Source organism: Miniopterus schreibersii (assembly GCF_964146895.1).
Source record: "Miniopterus schreibersii genome assembly, chromosome: 14".
NCBI classification, from domain to species: Eukaryota; Metazoa; Chordata; class Mammalia; order Chiroptera; family Miniopteridae; genus Miniopterus; species Miniopterus schreibersii.
The window spans coordinates 34,161,937-34,184,302 of NC_138114.1; the positions used below are offsets into that span (position 1 = coordinate 34,161,937).

The 22,366-nt window shown below is 35.0% G+C and overlaps 1 protein-coding gene and 1 pseudogene across 2 annotated transcripts in view; one reads left to right on the forward strand and one right to left on the reverse strand.

The window, feature by feature from the left end:
• Window positions 1-22,366, forward strand: part of BTAF1 (B-TFIID TATA-box binding protein associated factor 1) — an 84,638-nt gene that overhangs the window by 24,316 nt on the left and 37,956 nt on the right. The window contains exons 5-14 of the mRNA XM_081158230.1: window positions 2,527-2,690; window positions 4,811-4,947; window positions 7,325-7,454; window positions 7,727-7,795; window positions 13,146-13,235; window positions 13,832-13,927; window positions 14,025-14,201; window positions 14,939-15,079; window positions 15,884-16,008; window positions 18,443-18,563. Coding sequence (XP_081014356.1) covers window positions 2,527-2,690; window positions 4,811-4,947; window positions 7,325-7,454; window positions 7,727-7,795; window positions 13,146-13,235; window positions 13,832-13,927; window positions 14,025-14,201; window positions 14,939-15,079; window positions 15,884-16,008; window positions 18,443-18,563 — 1,250 coding nt within the window. The remainder of the gene's footprint in view (window positions 1-2,526; window positions 2,691-4,810; window positions 4,948-7,324; window positions 7,455-7,726; window positions 7,796-13,145; window positions 13,236-13,831; window positions 13,928-14,024; window positions 14,202-14,938; window positions 15,080-15,883; window positions 16,009-18,442; window positions 18,564-22,366) is intronic.
• Window positions 711-1,829, reverse strand: LOC308567228 (histone chaperone ASF1 pseudogene; annotated as a pseudogene). Its single transcript has 2 exons — window positions 1,718-1,829; window positions 711-1,313 (listed from the first exon to the last, which is right to left on the reverse strand). The product of its transcript is annotated as a histone chaperone ASF1 pseudogene (transcript).

A 22,366-nucleotide genomic window follows, 5' to 3' on the forward strand; every position in this document is an offset into this window, starting at 1 on the left:
CTGCCTCCTGCACACCCCCTACTGAGGATTGAGTCTGCAACCTGGGCATGTGCCCTGACCAGGGATCAAACCCTGACCTCCTGGTTCATAGGTCAATGCTCAACCACCGAGCCATGCCAGCAGGGCTTGTTCTTTTTTTAGGATTGTTTTGGATATTCTGGGTTTTTGATTTTCTGTGTGAATTTTAGGATGAGTTGTTCAATGTCTGCAGAAAAGCCAACTAGTATTTATAGGAATTGTGTTGATTCTGTATATCATTTTGGGAATTACCACAGTGATCCATGAACATGGAATGTTCTTTAATGTCTTTCACTAATATTTTGTCGTTTTCAGAATGTAAGTTTTAATTTTTGCTTTTGATGCTATTGTAAGTAGAATTGTTCTCTTAATTTCATTTTTGAGTTGTTTGCTGCTTTAAGTCTTTTTTCCCCCCTCCCTGTTCTTTATTTACTTATTTATTTTTAATATATGTTTTAATCAGATTAGTTTCAGAACAAATAAAATAGGACATTAGAGAAAAAAATACTTAAAAATAGTTGTATTTATATTCCACAATTTGCTCAAATACTGGTTTTCTTATAAACTTTCTACAGGATGTTTTTTAAACAAATTCTTCACATTGTGTCTTAGTGACTATGACTTACGGAATTTCAGGGAAATAGTTCTGTGTGTTTTTATAGCTTAATTTGTACTAAAGAGATGGTAGATGGTCACATGCAGTCATTGTGGGATTCTAACATGACATTTAGTGAGTTTTCTGATGTGGACCATCCCTTTGATGCTGAAGATAATGCTTCTGTTGAAAGAAGTGATTGCAGATTTGGATTGCTGCTCTCTATATCTTCCAGTTTTTCTTTTTTATCTTCCCAATTAATGTGAAATTTTGTGACTCAGGGATTAGATGCCAAAATGTTCCTTTGAAGCTTAGAAAAGTCTGGTTTTACTGGTGGCTTTTCCTTTAATTCTGTCTCTGTACATTTGTTATTTACATAATAGCCAATTCTAGTAAATTCTTGATAGGTGCATGTAGTTAGCACAACTCTTAACACCTACAGCATCTGCATCTGAAATGGGTCCTGGATTAGGTGCATCAGCCTGAAATACAAACATATGCCTTCCTGCAGGAACAGGGTCCACTAAAACAGTCTAAAACTTGATTGTATTCTTCACTTTTTGCAAAGCCTACATAGATAATTTCCATTCCAAGTCTTTAGACAGGTCCTCGATGTACTCGAACATGATCTTGAACTGGAATGGGTTGTAGAAAGGAGAAGGGTTATCCGGCACCACTACATTGTTCACCTGAACTTTTGCTGTATTTTGAAAAAAAAACAAAAAACAATGGGAATGGGGGCTTGTTGCGGCACAATAAAGTCTAACGCGGCCATTCCTGGAAGACCCCAGACCCAGACCCAGCGCTGGCCTGATGTCGTGCAGCGGCGACTTGAGAAACTTTTTTCCCCTCTTTTTATTTACACAGGAACACTCCACAGTGGTTTTTTTTTGGTGTTTTTTTTTTAATTTTTATTGTTGAAAGTATTACAGATGTCCCCTTTTTTCCCCATTGACCTCTTCTATCCTGCACTCACCCCCCACCTGCCCCAGGCCTTTACCACACTATTGTCTGTGTCCATGGGTTATGAATATATGCATATAAATTCTTTGGTTTTGCAGCTTTCCCATTTCACTGAACTACAGCCCATTGTGTTCTGATTACTAGCATTGTTGCCCACAATTGGCTGTACCGGAGCTCTGAGCTCTCCTTGTTCTTTTAGATTGGGTACTTTGTATTTCTCTGTAAGTTCACTTACACTCTGTTGTATCTCCATTTTTCAGATAATGTATTTCCAGACCTACTTCTTTTTTAAAAAATAGTTTTATTGGCATATTTTGTACATCATATAATGAACTATTTCAAGTGTGATTCTTTGTTTGGTTCTTTTTTTATAGTTCCTGTTTCTCTATTGAGGTCTCCTTTATTTTCATTATTGTGATAGTATATTTCTTTACATTGAGCATTGTTAAACCTGAAGCTTAAAAATCTTGTCGTCATCGCCCTGCTGGTATGGCTCAGTTAGTTGGAGCATCTTCCCATGCACTGAAAGGTGGTCAGTTCGATTCCTGGTGAGGGCACACACACGGGTTACAGGTTCAAATAAAATCTAGATATTTGTTTTTTTAGCTTGGTTAAATCTTTCAGAAAATGTACAAGGTGTAGCTATAAAATAAGATTTTATTCCCATAGGAATGGATCTCATTTTATGTATACTTGATAATTGACAGTAGGTCAATGGGGAAGTCTCAGTGAAAATTCCTAGAGTTTTTTTGTTAACTAGAAAAGTATTTTCTAATCATGGTTAGGTAATAGAATTTATGACATATTGAAAACTATGGTTTGCTTATTGTCAGGAAGGGTGTTTTAATAGTTAAAAAAATTTTTTTTTGTATTTTAATCGAGTCTGATCTTTATGTATTAGAATACTTCTTAACTGATTTGGAGGAAATGGATTTCTTTTCTGCTTAAAGGTGAAGTGGATCCTAAAGAGAGGATAGCACGCCAACGAAAACTATTACAGAAGAAACTTGGCCTTAATATGGGAGAAGCCATTGGAATGAGTACTGAAGAACTCTTCAATGATGAAGATTTGGATTATACCCCAACTTCAGCAGCCCTTGTAAACAAACAACCTGTAGGTAAAACCTTTATTTGTTTGATTTTAAGTAATTATACAAAGGGCTTGCTTCCTTTTGCTATGCAGTTGCAGTTTTAAAAAAAGTGCTGTCCCTAATTCTGCTGATTGCTGCTTAGTGCCACCATAATGTGATGTTTTTATTTATAAATTGGATTTCCGGTGACAGATTTTAAAGAGACAGAAATTCGACCTACCTTATAGAGACTGTACTGCTAGATAAAAGCTGTGGTGGACCTTTAGGAGCCTCTCATATTGAAAGATCCTAGTTGCACCAATTTTTCTTTCCTTTGTTCTTTAGCGAAGGAAACAAAAGGTAAATGTTTGAGAGTGGGAGATAGTAAGGGCTATCGTAGTCAGATAGGAATCTAAAATCTTTAGAGCTGTGATTCATTTTTTAATTTGAGAAAGTAACAAACATGATAAAAAAGGACTTTTAGATGCAGAAGGATATGCAGTATGAAGTAAAAGAAGTTTCTTTCCAATAATTGATAGATACCCACGCCCCATGCTCCATAGGCAACCCTTTTTGAGTTATTTATGCATTCTTCCTGAAATTTTCTATGTATATACAAGTATATGTGTCCTTTTAAGCCATGTTTACCTTTATTGACTTCGTGTAGCTTAAATATCTGTATATACAGATTGATCACATTCTTTTTTGACAGACTCAGGTTATTTTGTTGGTGGCTATACTATAATTTTGTTCTGTATTGCTCCTTTTTTCTCTATTCTTCCTATTCCCAATGGATGCCTGTATGCCTCTCTCTCTTTTTTTTTTTTAAATGTCCCAGACTCTATAAGCAGTGGCTTTCTCCTCAGAAAAATTCACATACAAGTGAAATACTACCTCTCAGGGGCTCAGCAGCCTTTCCTCTTGCCCCTGCAGTATCCTTTTAGGGTTCTATGGGCCCTGTTAGGATTTCCTGCTTTGCAGTCATGAAACCCTTACCTTCTCATTCCCTTGGCCTTTCCCTTTGCTTAAGTTGAGAATGGTCTATTTGCCTTTATACTAGTTGTCTCTCAACCATTAGAATTTGTCGACTATATTTTTTTAGGGTTAGGGTGTGTGTGATGATGAATTACTTTTGCAGACAAAAAAAAAATATTGCACATGCTGGAGAGAAAAAGGAAAAGAGTATAAAGAGGCAGAAAATATGACAACCAGCAAAGAATGGAAAGAAATGAGGTACAAAAGAAGCTTAAGATGTAAATAAAAAAGAAAATAGAATAAAACAAAGGAGAACAAAAATGTAGTACTGTGTCACAGTGTGGTAATTGGGCATGGTGTAAGAAAATGAATGGGCAGGAATATTAGAGAAAATGGTCTCTATACAGAATAGTTGGACAGGGATGGGCAACAGCCAGTTTATGGTTTGAAAGATCCAAGTTTGGTTGTCATGGACCTTTGGGAGGAGTTGTCATAGGCTGATTACTGCTGCATTACCTTGTATGTGTGCCAGTGGTCCCTGGATCAAGACTGTACATGACATCCATACCAGTGACCTTGATTGGTGGTAGAATGGTAAATTTCATTTGACTCTCAATCAGTTAAGGGCAGAAGGGATTTTAGGCTTGGGCCCAAAGCATTTCTAACAGCCTTTATAATGTCTTCCATGAATGGAAAAGAGATAAAAAAAATAGTAGGCAGTGAGTGCCTTAGAGGAAGGAAGCTTATGGGGTAAGTTGACTATAGGATGCTGGACCAATCACTTCTGGATATAATTTAAAAAATTTTTTTCAGCAGATGATGAGTATCAGTTATTTTCATTGACATTCTTTATTCTTATAATTTTTGGTTGGTATTATGGTTATTTTGAAATCTCACTCTTCAAAGCTCTTTTGGTGGGTTAGGATCATACATTTGTGCCACATCTGCGACATAAGAAAAGTTACGAAACGCTTGAGCATCTGTTGGGAATTGGAAGAGTAGGGAAGAAGGAAGAAGAGAGTGAAATAATGGTACAGCCATACAGCAGAATAGCATGAAGCTCTCAAAAAAGAATGTGATCAATTTGTATATAGTGAAATTTATAGACTTGGTCCTCTTTTGAGGCTGAGACTATGGATATTTATTTTAACTTCTAAAGTTCAAACTCAGTGTTCTTTTATTCTTTTAGACTCTTCAGGCAGCTGAATTGATTGACTCAGAATTCCGAGCAGGAATGAGCAATAGACAAAAGAACAAAGCGAAAAGAATGGCCAAGTTATTTGCAAAACAGAGATCCAGGGATGCAGTGGAAACTAATGAAAAGAGGTAATTATCTTTTTCTATTCATTTAAAACGGTAACGCCTTCTAGCTTAAATATGTGTCTACTTGATCTCTAAAAACTTTTTGCTGACATTGTCTCTAGCTGTGGCGTACCATTTGGATTGTCTTGCTCAACTGCCAGAGAGTATTTACTATTACTAGGGACTAGGACAACTTGCCAGAAAAATCTGCATGTGCAGATATTTTTCTTACTAATTATGAACTCTGAATGAGGGCTGAAGATCTTCCAGGGGGAGCCCATTTTGGGCAGAGGCAACAATGTAAATGCCTTAATCATGGAATGTTCAAGAAATAGAAAGGGCAATATGGCTGGGATGAGTGGTGGAAATGAGAGTAGTAAAGAGTGAAGTCAGAGAGATGATGGTCTAAGGGCCACAGGTTAAGAATAGTGCATTAGTAAAGTGAGAACTATTACATTACTACATCACCTGTTCCCTAGGCTGGCAGCTAACCCAAATAGCAGGTAATAATCCAGGCTTGTTTACCTAACCTGTTGTAGGAAAGAACTCTGATTAAACTCATGGTCCTCACATTCTTAATGAGTTAATAAAAGTGATATCTGTGCATGGTTGGAGCAGCATTTCTCAAAGGATGTTTCAAAACAAACCCCTTGGGAAGCATTTTGAGAGACTTGTTAAAATGCAGATTATTGGGCCCCACTCAGCTCTATTATATCAGAATTTTTAGTGGTATTCAAGAAGTGTTTGAGCCCGGCTGGGCGTGGCTCAGTGGTTGAGCGTTGGCCTAGGATCCAGGCGATCGTGGTTCCATTCCCAGTCAGGGCACATGCCCAGGTTGCGGGCTGAATCCCCAGTTGGGGAGTGCAGGAGGCAGCCCACCAAAGACAACTCTCTCATCATTGATGTTTCTCTCTCTCTCTCCCCCTCCCCTCCCTCTCTCTGAAATCAATAAAGATACATTTAAAAAAAAAAAGTGTTTGAGTAAATGAATTAAATATGAGAGCCTATGAAAATAAATGTTTGTTGATGACAACCTTTTGTTGTTCTTTCCATTCATATAAAGCTAAAAAGTGTTTCAGTGTTTTCTTTTAAAAGCTAGGCACAAAGGAGGATAAATAATAAACATCTACTTGGTATAAAATTTTATATGTGATTGTTTTATTTTTAAGTATAGAATCTTTATTGCTTGTTAACTACAGGCTTTTTTCAGTTAGTAGCTCATTAAGATCATATGGTAACCTAGTAATTGTTTCTACTGGCTTTTATTTATATAAGAGCTTTTACCCAAGTGTTTGAATATTAGAAATATTAGTCCTTATTTTTCAGACTTGTGATTCATTCATTCCACGAATATTTACTCAATATCTTCTATGTGCAAGATACTGTACTAGGCCCTCAGCATACAGTAGTGAATAAAACAGATAAGATTTCTGTTTTTGTGGAGCTTACATTGAAGAGGGAGAGATAGATGAGGATCAAGATAAATAAGAGAATCATATGTTAATGGTGAGGATTTAGAAGGAAAAAGATAAAGCAAGTAAGGAAAACGTGCAACGTTTTGGGGTAGAGAGTTTAAAGTTTAAATAGGCTGATCAAGAAGGGATTCACAGAGTTGACTTTTCAGTGAAGATCTGAAAGAAGTGAGGATTCTATATTTGGAAAAGAAATTCCACATGGAATAGCAAGGGCAAATGCCTGGAAGTAGAAATATACTTAATAAATTCAGGGACAGTAAGGTGACCGATGTGGCTAGATTGGAGAGAATTAGAGTAAAAACAATAAGGAGTGACATTAGAGAGGCTCAGATTTCATTCATCACCTTATAGAAAAAATAGTTGGCCAAACAAATTACACTATTAAGATGGGGGCAATATTTATAGAAAATAATGCTCTGTATACCTTAACTGTGCTAATTAACTTAATTCTGGTCTTTTAGTCATAAAATAACATTTTCTCAAATTTTCTGGATACATTTTTCATTGATCAGTTGTCTTATCTCTATCTTATTCAACAACTAGTAAAATTATAGTGTGTCACTCAGCATATTACTTTTTCTCCTCGGTACAAAAGCCTAAAAGTTATGCTGGGCCCGATTTAGGTTGTTAGACCAAGGGAGTTTGAGAGGAGCTGGTTCTAGAGAGGAAGAAAAAAAAACTTGTTAATTTGAGATCCAATTTGTAAGTAAGAATTCATTGATTATTATTCATCAATAAGAGTAGCAGAGTACATTTTTGCTCAAAAATTTTAAGTGGTTAATTTTAGTTATTTGATACATGAAATTATATGTAAACCACGTAAGCAAAATATGACGAAACATTTGTTCAAATGATGGATTTTCTTACATTTATTGTGGTTCACATTTCCTTATTCATGCTTTAAATGGTTACTTTCATTTTTTTAGCAATGATAGCACAGATGGAGAACCAGAAGAAAAGAGAAGAAAAATATCAAATGTTGTTATTAATCAGTCTGCAAATGATTCCAAAGTCTTGATTGATAATATTCCTGACAATTCTTCCTTAATTGAAGAGGTACTATTGAAATGCCCTAAAGTGTCCTTTGAAATTGTTTATAATTTTTTCATACTAATGTGTCAGTAGTAGTGTTTAATAATCTGCCAATTGAAAGAAATTATATTAAAAATCATAGCTTTACTTCACTAATAAAATTTTAATTATTTTAAAATTTTATAACCTGACTGTTATTACTAGACCTCCACATAAATACACTTTATTAAATTACTTAAATTATTAGCATAAAATAGACCTTTTGAATTAGTAGTAATGTTGTTTTTCTTATTTAGACAAATGAATGGCCTTTGGAAAGCTTTTGTGAAGAACTTTGCAACGACCTTTTTAATCCCTCCTGGGAGGTATGATTTTTTTTTTTTAAACCTGTTATTTTTATTTATTTTTTATTGACTTTATTGAGGTGACATTGGTTAGTTAATGAAATTGTATAGATTTCAGGTGTACAAATAATATATCATCTGTATATTGTATTGTGTGTTCACCACCCCAAGTCAGGTCTTTTTCCATCATTATTTTTCCCCCCTTTACCTTGTTACCATATGGTGGTTATCTCGTTGTTGTTGTGGTTGTTTTTGCTTCATCCTTTCAGCTTTTTCACTCAGCCCCCCAAACCCTGTCCCCTCTGACAGCTGTCAGTCTGTTCTCTGTATCTATGAGTCTGTTTCTATTTGGTTTTTAGTTTATTTTGTACATTAGATTCCACGTGTAAGTGAAATCATATGGTACTTATCTTTCCTGACTAGCTTATTTCACTTAGCATAATATTCTCTAGGTCCATCCATGATGTTGCAAAAGGTAAGATTTCCTTCTTTTTAATGGCTGAGTAATAGTCCATTGTGTGAATGTACCACAGCCATTTTATTCATTCATCTACTGATGGACACTTGGGCTGCTTCCAAATCTTGGCTATTGTAAATAACACTGCAATGAACATAGAGGTGCATATATTCTTTCGAATTAGTGTTTTGGGTTTCTTCAGATATATTCCCAGAAGTGGAATTGCTGGGTCATAAGGCAGATCCATTTTTAATTTTTTGAGGCTTTCTACAGTGGATGCACCAGTCTGCATTCCCACCAGCAGTGCATGAGGGTTCCCCTTCCTTCACATCCTCACCAACACTTGTCTGTTGATTTATTAATCATAGTCATTCTGACAGGTGTGAGGTGATACCTCATTGTGGTTTTAATTTGCATTTCTCTGATGATTAATGGTATTGAGCATCTTTTCATATGTCTATTGGCCATCTTTGGAGAAGTGTTCATTTAGGTTCTTTGCCCATTTTTAATTTCATTTTTATTATTTTTTAATCCTCACCTGAGGGTATTTTCTCCATTGCTTTTCAGAGAGAGTGGGGGTGGGGGAGAGAGAAACATCGATGTGAGAGAGACATGTCAATTGGTTGCCTCCTGCACAAGCCCCAACCAGGGCCGGGGATCAAGCCTGCAAGAGAGGTACGTGCCCTTAGCCAGAATAGAACTCAGGACTGTTCAGTCTGCAGGCGGATGCTCTAACCGCCAAGCCAGACTGGCTAGGGCATTTCCCATTTTTTAATTGGATTTTTTTTTTGGTGTTGAGTTTCATATGTTCTTTATAAATTTTGGTAATTAACCCCTTATCAAATGTGTCATTGGTGAATATATTCTCCCATTCAGTGGATTGTCTTTATGTTTTGTTGATGGCTTCCTTTGCTGTGCACAAACTTTTGAGTTTTATGTAGTTCCATTTGTGTTTTTTTGTTGTTGTTTGTTTCCCTTGACCGAGGCAATACATCAAGAAGCATATTGCTACATGAAAAGTCTGAGATTTTACTGTTACGTTTCTTTCTAGGATTTTTATGGTTTTGAGTTTAACATTTAAGTCTTTAATCCATTTTGAATTTATTCTTACATATGGTGGATGGTGTATACACATTTTTTGTGTATATCTGTCCAGTTTTCCCAACACCATTTATTGAATAGACTACCTTTACTCCATTGTATGTTCTTGCCTCCTTTGTCAAATATTAATTGACCATAAAGGCATGGATTTATTTCTGCACTCTCTATTTTGCTCCATTGATCTGTATGTCTGTTTTTATGCCAGTACCATACCGTTTTGATGACTATGGCCTTGTATTTTAGTTTGATATCAAGTAGCACGATTCCTTCTACTTTGTTCTTTCTCAAGATTGCTATGGCTATTCGGGGTCTTTTGTGGTTTCATATAATCTTTTGAAATATTTGTTCTAGTTCTGTAAAATATGGCATTGGTATCTTGATAGGAATTGTGTTGAATCTATAGATTGCTTTGGGTAGTATGGACATTTTAATGATGTTAATTCTTGCTATCAATGAACATGGTATATACTTCCATTTATATGTATCTTCAGTTTCTTTTTCAATGTATTATAATTTTCTGAGTACAGGTCTTTTACATCCTTGGCAAAATTTATTCCTAGATTTTTATTTTTTTTTGATGCAGTTGTAAATGGGATTGTTTTCTTAATTTCCCTTTCTGATAGTTCATTATTTGTGTATAAAAATGCAACTGGTTTTTATTATTTATTTTGTATCCTGCTACTTTACTGAATTCATTTATTCCAGTAGTTTTTGGTGGAATCTTTAGGATTCTCTACATACAATATTATGTCACCTGCAAATAATAACAGTTTTACTTCTTCCTTTCCAATTTGGATGCCTGTTATTTCTTCTTGTCTGATTGCTGTGGCTAGGACTTCCTGTACTATGTTGAATAAGAATGGTGGAAACAGACATCCCTGTCTTGTCCCCAATCTTAAAGGAAACACTTGTAGTTTTTGCCCATTGAGTATGATTTTGCTGTGGGTTTGTCATATATGGCCTTTATTACATTAAGGTATGCTTCCTTTTTTCCACTTTTCTGAGAGTTTTTATCATAAATGGTGTTCAATTTTATCAAATGCTTTTTCTGCATCAATTGATATGATCATGTGATTTTTATCCCTCATTGTGCTTATGTGGTGCATCATGTTTATTGATTTGTGTATATTGTTCCAACCTTGTTTTCCCAGAATAAATCCCACTTGATCATGGTGTATGATCTTTTTAATATATTGCTGGATCCAGTTTGCTACTATTTTGTTGAGGATTTTAGCATCTGTGTTCATTGGCCTGTAATTCTCTTTCCTTGTAGTGTCTTTATCTGGTTTTGGAATTGGGAAAATACTGGCCTTGTAAAATGAGCCTGGGAGTCTTCCTTCCTGTTGACCTTTTTGGAATAGTTTGAGAAGGATAGGTGTCAGTTCTTTGAATGTTTGATAAAATTCACCTATGAAGCCATCCAGTTTAGGACTTTTGTTTGTTGGGAATTTTTTTACTACTGCTTTTATTTCATTAGTTGTAATCTGTTTATTCAGATTTTCTGATTCTTCCTGAATCAGTTTTGGAGATTGTATGTTTCTAGGAATTTATCCATTTCTTCCAGATTGTCTAATTTGTTGGCTTTGTTGTTCATAATATTTTCTTATAATCCTTTGTATTTCTTTGGTGTCAGTCATTACTTCTCTTTCATTTTTTAAATTTTTTATTTAGGTCCTCTCTCTTTTATTCTTCATCGATTCTGGTTAAAGGTGTGTCAGTCTTGCTTCTCTATTTTGTTTATTTCTGCTCTGATCGTCACTATTTACTTCCTTTTCTGCACTTTGGGCTTTATTTGTTGTTCTTTTTCTAGTTCCTTTAAGTTTAAAGTTAGATTGTTTGAGTTTTTTCTTATTTCCTGAGGTAGGTCTGTGATGCTATGAATTTCCGTCTTAGGGCTGCTTTTGTTGTGTCCCATAGATTTTTGGGTTGTTGTGTTCTCATTTTCATTTGTTTCAAGCTATCTTTTGATTTCTTCCTTGATGTCATTGTTAACCCATTCATTGTTTAGTAACCTGTAATTTAACCTCCATGTCTTTGTGTGCTTTTCAGTTTTTTTCTTGTGATTGATTTGTAGTTTCATACCACTATGGTCAGAGAAGATGTTTGATATGATTTCACTTTTCTTAAGTTTATTGAGACTTGTTTTGTATCCTTACAGTTTGTTTTGTGGTCTATCCTTGAAACTGTTCCAAGTGCACTTAAAAAGAATGTATATTCTGCTTTTTTGGGGTGAAATGCTCTGAAGATGTTAGTTAAATCCATCTGATCTAGTATGTCATTTAAGGCCGATGTTTATTTTTTATGGTTTCTGTGTCTTTTTTCATGCTGTTGTAGTTCTCGTAAGTTTCTTGAGCATCCTTATAACCATTTTTTAAAACTATATCTGATAAATTGCTTGCCTTCATTTCATTTAGTTTTTTTCCTTCAGATTTCTCCTGTCTTTTTTCATTTCGGGTCTGTTTATCTCCCCATTTTGGCTGCCTCTTTGTGTTTGTTTCTATGTATTAGGTAGATCTGCTATGACTCCCAGTCTTCGTAGTATAGCCTTAAGTAGTAGGTGTCCTGTGGGACCCAGTGGTGCAGTCTCCTTGATCAACTGAGCTGGGTGCTCCAGGAGTGACCTTAGAAGGAACTTCTGTAGCTGACATACCTCTCCTGAATCTCAGCTGCCACGTGTGGGAGCATGGCCAGCCCTTTTCACATCTCCACCCTTCCTACCAGGCTTGATGTCTACAATTTCTTTTATTACAATTTCTCTAGCTTTATTTTCTTTGCCAATGAAGGGAACCATGTCAAGTACAGTCTGTTTTATCATGGTACTTATTCTTCCCTTGTGTCCTTCTCAGGACCACTGGTCAAGGCATTTTATATTACTCACCAAGTAGAAAACTTTAGACTGATTTTCAGCTTTCATATCATTTTTGTTGTATTTCTTTAGTGGCTTATTCATTTCTTTTCACTACAATACAAAGACTTGTATATCTCTCTCAGACAGTAAAAGTGTTCTTTGGAAGTGAACAATTTTGATTAAAAGCAGTAATTTCCACACCAGCTTTTTAACCTCAAAAATATTTCTTCAAAGAATATCTTTAACTATGTAAAAAAGATGAAAGTAAAGTTCCTCTGGTTGAAGTTGAGGGTTAGTGGTCTCAAACCATTCTGTTCCACTTACAGTGGCCTCTGGATAATTTTAAAAACACTGGTTTGGAGTACCTTTTAGCAGCAGCCTTTCTGCTCCTTGATGTACTTCTGTTTAAAGCTATTCATGTTTTAACTCACATGAGATCTTAGAATAAGTGGGTGCAGTGTCAGTGGCCTATTTCCTTCCTTCCAAATGACACTTCAGAAGGCTACAGGGCTACAGTGAAGCATTAGTTATAAGGTATTTTATTTGAATTTATTCTTTTGACATTTAACACTGGTAGCTTTAGAACTTAGTTTTGATGCATATATTTCTAAAATATTGGTATCGGGGCTATAAAGAACAATATATGAAACTTTCTTCTTTAATGTAGATAATGCTGAATGTAAGTAGAGGATAGAGAAGGGACATACCAAGTGGATTATGTATATCTAAAGAAGATATTAGAATAGCTATTTTCCTAGCTTGATTTAAAAAATATTCCACATAACCAAAATTGTAAAATTTATATGTGTAGTTCTCCTAGGTTAGTAGAAGAAAAAGACATTCTTATGAAATGTCACTTATTCTAATTTCCTAAAAATCTAATATTTCCTTATCAAATTAAAGAAAAGTTAAACTTGGTTTCTTAAGCATTTAACTTCTGACATTTATTTCTTGGTTATTTTTAGGTTCGACATGGTGCAGGCACTGGACTTAGGGAAATCCTTAAAGCTCATGGGAAAAGTGGTGGTAAAATGGGAGACAGTACTTTAGAAGAGGTAAGTCTAGAAAAGCAATAATTATTATTGAATTTCAGTAGTTGGCTCTTTTTCCAAGTTAGGGAAATAACAGCAAGTACCCTGAGGTAAAAATGAGAGGTAAATAGTAAGAAATACGGAGAGGTGATTATGAGGGGAAAAGTAAAAGTAAAAAGGTTAAGATCAAAGTCTACGTATAGACAGGAAGAAATTAGTTCAGGGGAAAGATGTTCAGAAACATTGGAAAAGTATGTAGAAGCAAGAGTATTTGAGCAGGATGTAATGGATTAGAAGTAGAGTAAGGTGAATAAGAGGATAGTTTAGAGGTCAGTGAGCAATATGATTGGTGTAGCATGGAGTTTCTTCATTTCTCTTGGAGTGCAAGTAGTATAATAGAATTTATGAATTTTAAACATTTTGGTATAGTATATCTCAATCTAATAAAGAGGATGTGGTTAATATTAAATATAGCAATTGGGACTCTAATATATTTTGGTTATTCTTCCTACAGCTAAAATAATCCATCTCAATATTTTAGTTTTTTTTTGGACCTAATATGTTTCCCCAAACCCCAGTACAAAGTGTGATCTTTGTTACTAAAAATGATTGTTTAACAGATGATTCAGCAGCATCAAGAGTGGTTGGAAGACTTGGTTATTAGACTCCTTTGTGTTTTTGCATTAGACAGATTTGGAGACTTTGTTTCTGATGAAGTAAGTATCACCTAAGGGAGGCTTTGCCCAATTAAATTTCAAATTCAGCAAAATAAGCCTTTTGCAAATAAAAGTTTTCTTCCTTTCTCATTTGTAGGTTGTGGCACCAGTTCGTGAAACTTGTGCTCAAACATTAGGTGTGGTGTTAAAACACATGAATGAAACAGGAGTTCATAAGACTGTGGATGTGCTGCTTAAGTTACTTACACAGGAACAATGGGAAGTTAGACATGGTGGTCTGCTAGGAATAAAATATGCTTTGGCAGTTCGTCAGGTAAATATTCAGTTTTTGAAGCATATATGGGAGAGTTTCTCCCCTTTGTTTATTTTTACTAATTATATGAAATGGCCCTAGATTCTTAGTGTTACAGATTGTTTAACAGATGATTGGAAGTCAGTCCTTCCAAGACTTGCCTTCTTAAGATAATGTCCAGTAGAGACAGGCGATACAGATAAGAATTTACATACAAGTGAAAAGATAATGAATTAGGTTTGGAAACCTTTTCCTGTTCATAGCCAGATCAATTCTAGGTGAGATTTCATTGTGTGTGATCACAGGAGTGGCCTCTGAAGGCTGGCTCTATTGGGGACCTTGAAAAAGAGAGTAGTTGGAATAAAGAGAAGCAGGAAGGGGTTGCTTTTCTTTTCCTCTTCTCATACCTTTTTGGTTATCAGTGGAGTTGAATGAGAAATAGAAGTTAAAGTTCTAGTGCCAGGGTTATCTTTGTATGTGTAGTCACACAGGGAATTCATAGTCTTACCTTGAGAACGTGTCCTGATGTTTTAAATGACACTGAATAATAATAAAGTACTTGATACTGTTGTAGTCTTTCAAATAGGATTAGCTACATAGGCTTCTATTGATGTTATTTTTCTTTTCTGTTTATGTGATTCTTTTTTAATAAATAAAGATTGGAATTTATGTTTTCATATGGCAAGTTTAATAATAAATATTTAAGCACAATAGTTGTACTACAGAAAGTTAATTTATTTTGATGTACTGTTTTGCAGGATGTAATTAATACTTTATTGCCTAAAGTTTTAACTAAAATAATTGAAGGACTCCAGGACCTTGATGATGATGTCAGAGCTGTTGCTGCAGCATCATTAGTACCTGTGGTAGAAAGCCTTGTGTATCTTCAGACACAAAAGGTAAGTTTAATATATTTTTTTGGTATATTCTTCCTGTAGAGCTTGTTTACATTTGGAGCATAAAGTATTAGGAAAAACATTCACTACTTTTTTTCTCCTTCACTCTCTATTTTTCTTGTGACAACCCTCTGGTGTATGCAACTCAAATACACATTATCCTTGGGAAGAGTGAATTGTGTCTATTAACCTCCTTCTCATTCACATACACAATATGTAGGGAACTTCCCTGAGAAAAAAAGCAAACATCTCTTCTTTATTTTACTCTTGGTTTTTAGACATATGTGATTTTTGTTTGTTTTGATTTTGTTTTTTTGGTTTTTTAATCTGGTCTCATTTTTTGAAGTGCCTCTTTCAAGGTCTGTTTCCCTTGTATTATCAAAACCAGAACATTTATATTTGGAAGTGTAGCAAGCAGTATGTTACAAATGACATTTGTCTATAGTAGTGTTTTAAATAAAATTACATAGAGGGCTATGTCTTGTGTGTCTTTATTGTTTTCAAAGTTTAGTTTTTATATAAAATAAAGTATTGACTATTTTATTTCCTGGATTCTCCCTGCCATTGCGAATCTGGTTAGGAAGAGAAGTTTCAAAGTAGATATGAGTGGCATTAAAAACAGGGATAGGGAATTGTTAAAGGCAAATAATATCCCCTTCTTAACTTTGCTCAAAATTGACACTATCCAAGATCTTTGGGTTTGTATATGCCTTTGAATTGGTAGTGACTCCTGGGATACAACTTGGCATGGCTTGTGAATATTTTGTGTAAAATTAGTAACTGTTTTTTTGATAACTGGTCTTATAGGTACCCTTCATTATAAATACCTTATGGGATGCTCTTCTGGAACTAGATGATCTAACAGCTTCAACAAATAGTATTATGACTCTTCTTTCATCCCTGTTAACTTACCCTCAGGTTCAACAATGCAGGTAATTATTTTTATTTAGTGGAATAAAGTAAAAAGTATTTATATAAATTTCCAGATAATTAAGCCTAAAAATATAATAGTCTAGCTTTTAGGAACAGTACTGTAAGTTGGTGATGCCAAAGACTACTATTTTCAGGAGGCCTTTGTTTTTAAACTATCTGACACTAGCACATTTGGAGCAGGAGCTTAAAAAGGTCATATTCTTTTACCCTTGGGTTACTTTGGTTATAGAATTCTTCATCTTTTTCATCTTATAATAGTTGACTTCAGAACATAATTATTGCATTTTATTTTCACCTCTAACCCCAGAATATAGAACTTTAGCCTAACTTAGTGATATTTAGTTGATATAGTTAACATTAAACCAGCAGCATTGTATTTTCCAAAATTTGCTCCTCTAGGAACTTTTTCCTTGTAATGTTTATTTCAGCTTTTGTTCTTGGTTTCAAGGATTACTCATCAAGAAGGAAATGCATAGTAATGTAATGTAATGTCCAAAGGCAGAGATTGGGTAAAGCCAAAAACGTAAATCAAGAAATTTAGTGTCATATTTTCCTATCCTGATTATTTGAAATGAAGCTCAGCTAATTAATGTATTCCCTTCCTTTTAGACTGGCTCCTGAATGTTATTGTTTCTATTAATAGTATCCTTGGAGATACAGAAGTGAAAATTTGTATGCAACTTAAAAAAAATTACAGATGAGAAAATTAATTACTGTTCTTAGCCTAGTGAGGGTGTTCAGTAAATGTTCATATGATTATGATCATAAATGATTTCTGGTTCTGTGAGTATTCCCAAAGAAAATCATAGATGTATGAAAACATGTAGAGAATGTTTCAAATAATACTGACCAACTGGTAGTACTTCACTGTTAAGTTTAGGCTAGTATACTGTACAGTCTACAAATTGGAACAGCAAAATAAATGAGAAAAGTGGTGGTGGTAGTGCATATATGGGATTTCCTAATTTTCATATGCTTTCATTAATAATGAAAGCTATAGGGAATAAATGAGTTAATCTATGTGAAAGCCCTCCTCAAGCTGCAAAATGTAAGAATTTTTGATTACCCTTAGTTAGGGATTGGCAGCCTTTCTGTGAGGGCAGATAATGATATTTTTGGCTTTGTGGGCCATACGATCTCTGTCAGAACTACTCAACTTTACCATTGTAGCACAAAAGCAGCCATAGACAATACATAAAAGAGTAAATGTGTCTGTTTTGCAGTAAAACTTGATTTAAAAAACCAGGTAGAGTGGATTTGGACTGTGGGCCTTAGTTTATTGACAACTGCTCTAAATAAAAGACTTAGGACTTCTAAAAAAAATCACCAACTAAGATAGTGTCAGAAAAGCTGGATAATGTAAGAAAATGAAAGAACGTAGTGAAAATTCTGTTTCTTCAATATGAAATAATGTATTTTTAAAATTCTTTTCAAAATTGTTTTATTAGAAAATTTGCTTCATATATTGTGATATTTGGCATATACTTTCTAGCTTATGTCAGAAGAAATGCAGCATGTCATTTGGAGCATGAGCAGTTACACTATTAACAAGACCTTGTTATAATGCTTTTTATATATTTTGAGTCTGTTTTATGTCTATGTTGCATGTGTACTAAATGGGTAAATTAATGTAAGAAGTCAGGTTTATACAAACCTTCAGGTATTGAAGTATTGAAAGATAGGCCTCCTAAGAGGGACCACAAAACAACAGATAAATAGTTACACTGACATATTCTTTTTTATTCATGCCTTTTTTCTACAGAGGTATGTATTTCAAATGCTATTTACCAATCATTTCCTAATTCCAGGTAACTGATAAATCACTCATGGATGTGACAGGAACCTTATGGTCCAAGTTGTTAGCCTATATGTGGCTTTGCTTTCTTCCCCATTTAAAATCTAATCTGGAAGAAGGAAGATATTTGAGTTTTCTTAACTTAGTAATGCTAAGGGTAAATTTCAGAGCAACTACCATACCACTTCTTGCTCATTTGACATGTGTCAGAGATGGCCCCAGAGGGGCCACATGTAAATTATGTGTATCTAATGGTTGCCCACAGGAGAGGAGTAAGGATTAGCAATCCTGATTTTGTGTAGGCTAACTACATTTCCCATTTTCCTGAGTAAGAACAGATTAAGAATAAGAACATCTGTGTTGGAAAGTTCTAATTTGATAAAGGTAATTCATGACATTAGTGCCATTGAAGAACTTAATGTTGATATTTCTGTTCTTCTTTATGACTACTTGCTCTGGCTATGCTGGTGCCATAATAACAGTTTTGAATGAGGGTGTTAAATGAATGTTCATATGAAAATTGTATTTTTAGAATTTACTCATCAAAAAAGATAGTAGGTCCACCAGGAAATGATAAATAATGTATCAATGGAGTTTCAACTGAGATTAATTAGATTAACTTGTGTCTTCTTTATTAGTATTCAGCAGTCACTCACAGTTTTAGTTCCACGTGTCTGGCCTTTTTTGCATCACACTATATCATCAGTTCGAAGAGCAGCACTGGAAACTCTGTTTACGTTATTATCAACACAGGACCAGGTAAGAAAGAATAACTATAGTAATCTTGAAATTTATATAAATTAATTTTATGAAATAAATTGGACCACCAGGTTACCCGTGTTGCATATCCAAAGATCAGTAGAATGCTGGACCTAGTAATAGTATGGTGACCATGTAGACACATAAGAATATAATTACCATGAGGGCAGAAATATTTTAATATTTTGCTCTAGGTTGTATTACTAGCACTTGGAATAGTGTTTAACACATAGGAGGCCCTCAGTAAATATTATGAACAATTGAATAGTCCCTTCCTGTCAAAGATCTGTTATTCAGTCTTTGCTCTGTGTGGTTGATAATTTGATGGTTTGCAGAACCCATTGCAGATTAGAAGGTTACATTTGAAGCTATATAGTATTTCTGAAGACTAACAATGAAATTGCTAGGCATTTGCCTCCTCTTAAGGATTACTCAATCCTAAGAGCATGATATTTCCAAGGATAGTATACTTCAGGAGTCAGATACTGAAATGCCTGCAGCAATCATTCAGGTAATATCAAGGTATGAATGGAATCTTCTGTGATGAGCTGAGGAGTCCTTGCCCTGTCTATAAAAGGCTTCACATTCCTATTTTTAAAATAACCCTATAGGTCAAACAAAATACTAGAATTGAGGGAAATATAAGAAATCCATTCTTCTATCCTGGTGTTATTTATAGGTACTACAGCTTGAGCCAGTGAACTTTAAAAAGCAGTGGTTAATTTTTTTAGACAATAGATTGTAAGTATGAATAAATGTCTCCTTTGTGTTAACTAACCATGCATTTCTTTGTGAATTAGGAATATTCCATATAGACTTGCTTTAATCTGCAGCATGATACTGTGTTGCACTTCTATGAATCAGCATCTGTAAATTTTGTTTTGCATTATTTTTTATTTTGTCTACTCAGACTCTTCTGAGGAAAAACTATCAGGTCTGTTTTATAATCCTCAGTTGATCAGGCATGGGTTGCTATGACAAAACTGGCATGGGTTATTCTGAATTTTCACTTTATTTTACTTTCGTGGTTTTTATCTAAATGTTTTGATGTAAGAACTGTATTCTTAAATTCACTTGGATAGGCCTCTTGAAATTTCCAAATTTCTTCCCTTCATGGGTTTTATTTTATTTTGGGGGGGTTGTTTGTTTTTAATAAACTTTACTTAAGAGCAGTTTTAGGTTTACAGAAAAATTTAGCGAAAAGTACATAGTTCCCATATGCCCCTGTATGCACCCCCAACAGTTTCCCCTATAGTTAACATCTTGCATTAGCGTAGTACATTTGTTACACTTGATGAACCAATATTCATACATTATTATTAACTAACACCCATAGTTTACATTAAAGTTCACTCTACTGTCTATTCTATGGGTGTTGAGAAATGTACAATGATAGATATATACCACTATAGTATCACATAGAATAGTTTCACTGCCCTGAAAATGAACCTCATTTCTAAATTACTAGTAACTCTATTCTGGTTTTAGTTTCTAACTTTTCAACCTATTTCAGTAATTCCAGGGTAATTTGGTTAGGCTAAACCTGGCTGTAGCTCAGTGCATCAATACCTCAGAAAGACTGATGCCTCTGTTCCCCTGAAAGTTCTGATTATCTTTAGTAATTTTTTTGTTTTGTTTTGCTTTATAAAACCAGAAGACTTTATGAGAAAGGTGTCCTTGTCCTTAATCTTAAAATTTATTTGATCATAAGTATATATGCAGGCAGGCAATTCCCTAAAATATCCTTAAATAGAATCATAGTTAATACAGTTGTTTGTGAATCTTATGTCTATTGGAACTTATCTATAACATACCATGGTATCTGTGAAAATAAATTGTTTAGTCCCTGTGCCTCTGTCTGCGATGTTAACACGTGAAAGTATTTGCAAGCCTGGTTTCTTGGGGAGCATGAAATAAGAACTCTTAAGCAAACCAAACTAGTTTCATTTGGTAATGACTTAAAGTCAAGGTGTAACTTTTTTGCTAAACTAGCAGCTTGGCAATCTAAGTGAGTGAATTTACCACTTGTTTTTCCTTCCTACATTCTCTCTTTAGCCTGATTGTGTTTATACATGCAAGAATGTATATGTCTATCAGTAAACTCCTTTACTGGAATATCTAGATTAACTAGTGTTGATAACCACTAACTGTTATAGCCAGAACTTGACTCTAAGATCTAGAAAGGTATGCTTCTGGACACGAATCTCTTGTTTAGCCATGTTCTGTTGACTGGGTGCACTTTTTCATTCCATCTGCACCACAGTCACTTTGTGAATCATGTTTGAAAGGCAAGTTTTGGCATGAAGCTTATATTTAGCACAAAGATATACATGAGATTGAGTTGGAATCTGAGGCACACTTAATCCAGGATGTAAGAAAGTTTAACATATGCATATGAAGAGACGGAAAGACCAAAAAATAGACTTGACTAAGACTTTGACTTTAGAGAACTTTAGCATAATTAGGTTTGGCCAGATTTTATAAAGATATGGAAAGGGGAGACAAAGTGTAAATACCTAGCCACTTTCAATAAGTATTGGTTGGGCACATGAACAGAATAAGCTATTATAAATTATCTAAATATAGAATTGGGTTTGTGGAGGGGGCGGCAAAATGGGATTAGTGAAAGAACTCAGTGTGATTCATCACTTCGTGTGAATGTGTGTTAATCCTCACCAGAGTATACTTTTTCCATCGATTTTTAGAGAGAGGAAGGAAGGAAGGAGGGAGGGAGGGAGGAAGGGAGGGAGGGAGGGAGGGAGGGAGGGAGAAACATCAATGTGAGAGAGAGACATCAATTGGTTGCCTCCCACACATGCCCCAAGTGGGTCCAGGATCAAACCTGCAATCCAGGTACATGCCCTTGACTGGTAATCGTACTCACGACCCTTTAGTGTGTGGGCGATACTGTAACCACTGGCCACACCAGCCAGAGCTTCATTTTATTTTTATTTTTATAGCTTCTTTCCAGATCTTCCCTGCAACCTAACTCATTTGCTATAGAGATAGAAGTGATGATTAATTTGTCTGCAATCAGGAATCAGGTGTTTCTGGTAATGATAATCAGATTGCTGCTTTTTTCCACACCTACCCAGTTTGTGGGAATACTTGTGGGAAGATAAAAGAGGGGACATAGCAAAAGGGTGCTGGCAAGATCTTAGCCTACCTAGGATGCCAATTTTACCAGTTAGGGATTTATTGCCAACTACAATTCTGGGAAAGGACTGAAAATACCATAGTCTCTACTGTGCCCTGCTCCCTCACCAATCTAGTTAAGTAAACAAACCTATAAATAAATACAAATCGACAGCACTAAATTACCTGTCTAAATCAGTGCCTACTAGAGGACAAGTGTAGAAGAAATGAAAATGGATGGGCCAGCTTTCAGTTTTGTAAGAGATGGACTGACCCTGGATTGACTGAACTATATCTTGTGATCTTTTAAGATGGTACTATTGTGAGCTAAAGGCAAGTTACTTTCTGCAACCATATCTAAAAGGAGATACTTGTACAATTATTCAGGTGGACTGACTTTGGCCTACAGATGTTTTCCCAACCTTACCTTATGTTTTCTAGTAAGTAGAATTTATGCTACGCTACTGGAGAATCTGCATTTTTCAAATGCTAGTTCCTGTGATGATGTTGATCTATATATTCTGGGATGGGTTTTGAGGGGGGGGTGTTTTCTCTTTATTTTTTAAATTTTATTTTTCTCTTTATTTATTAAGCTTACTTTTCAGAGCAGTTTTAGGTTCACAGCATATACCTCTTCCCCCACCCCAAATACAGCTTCTCCCACCATC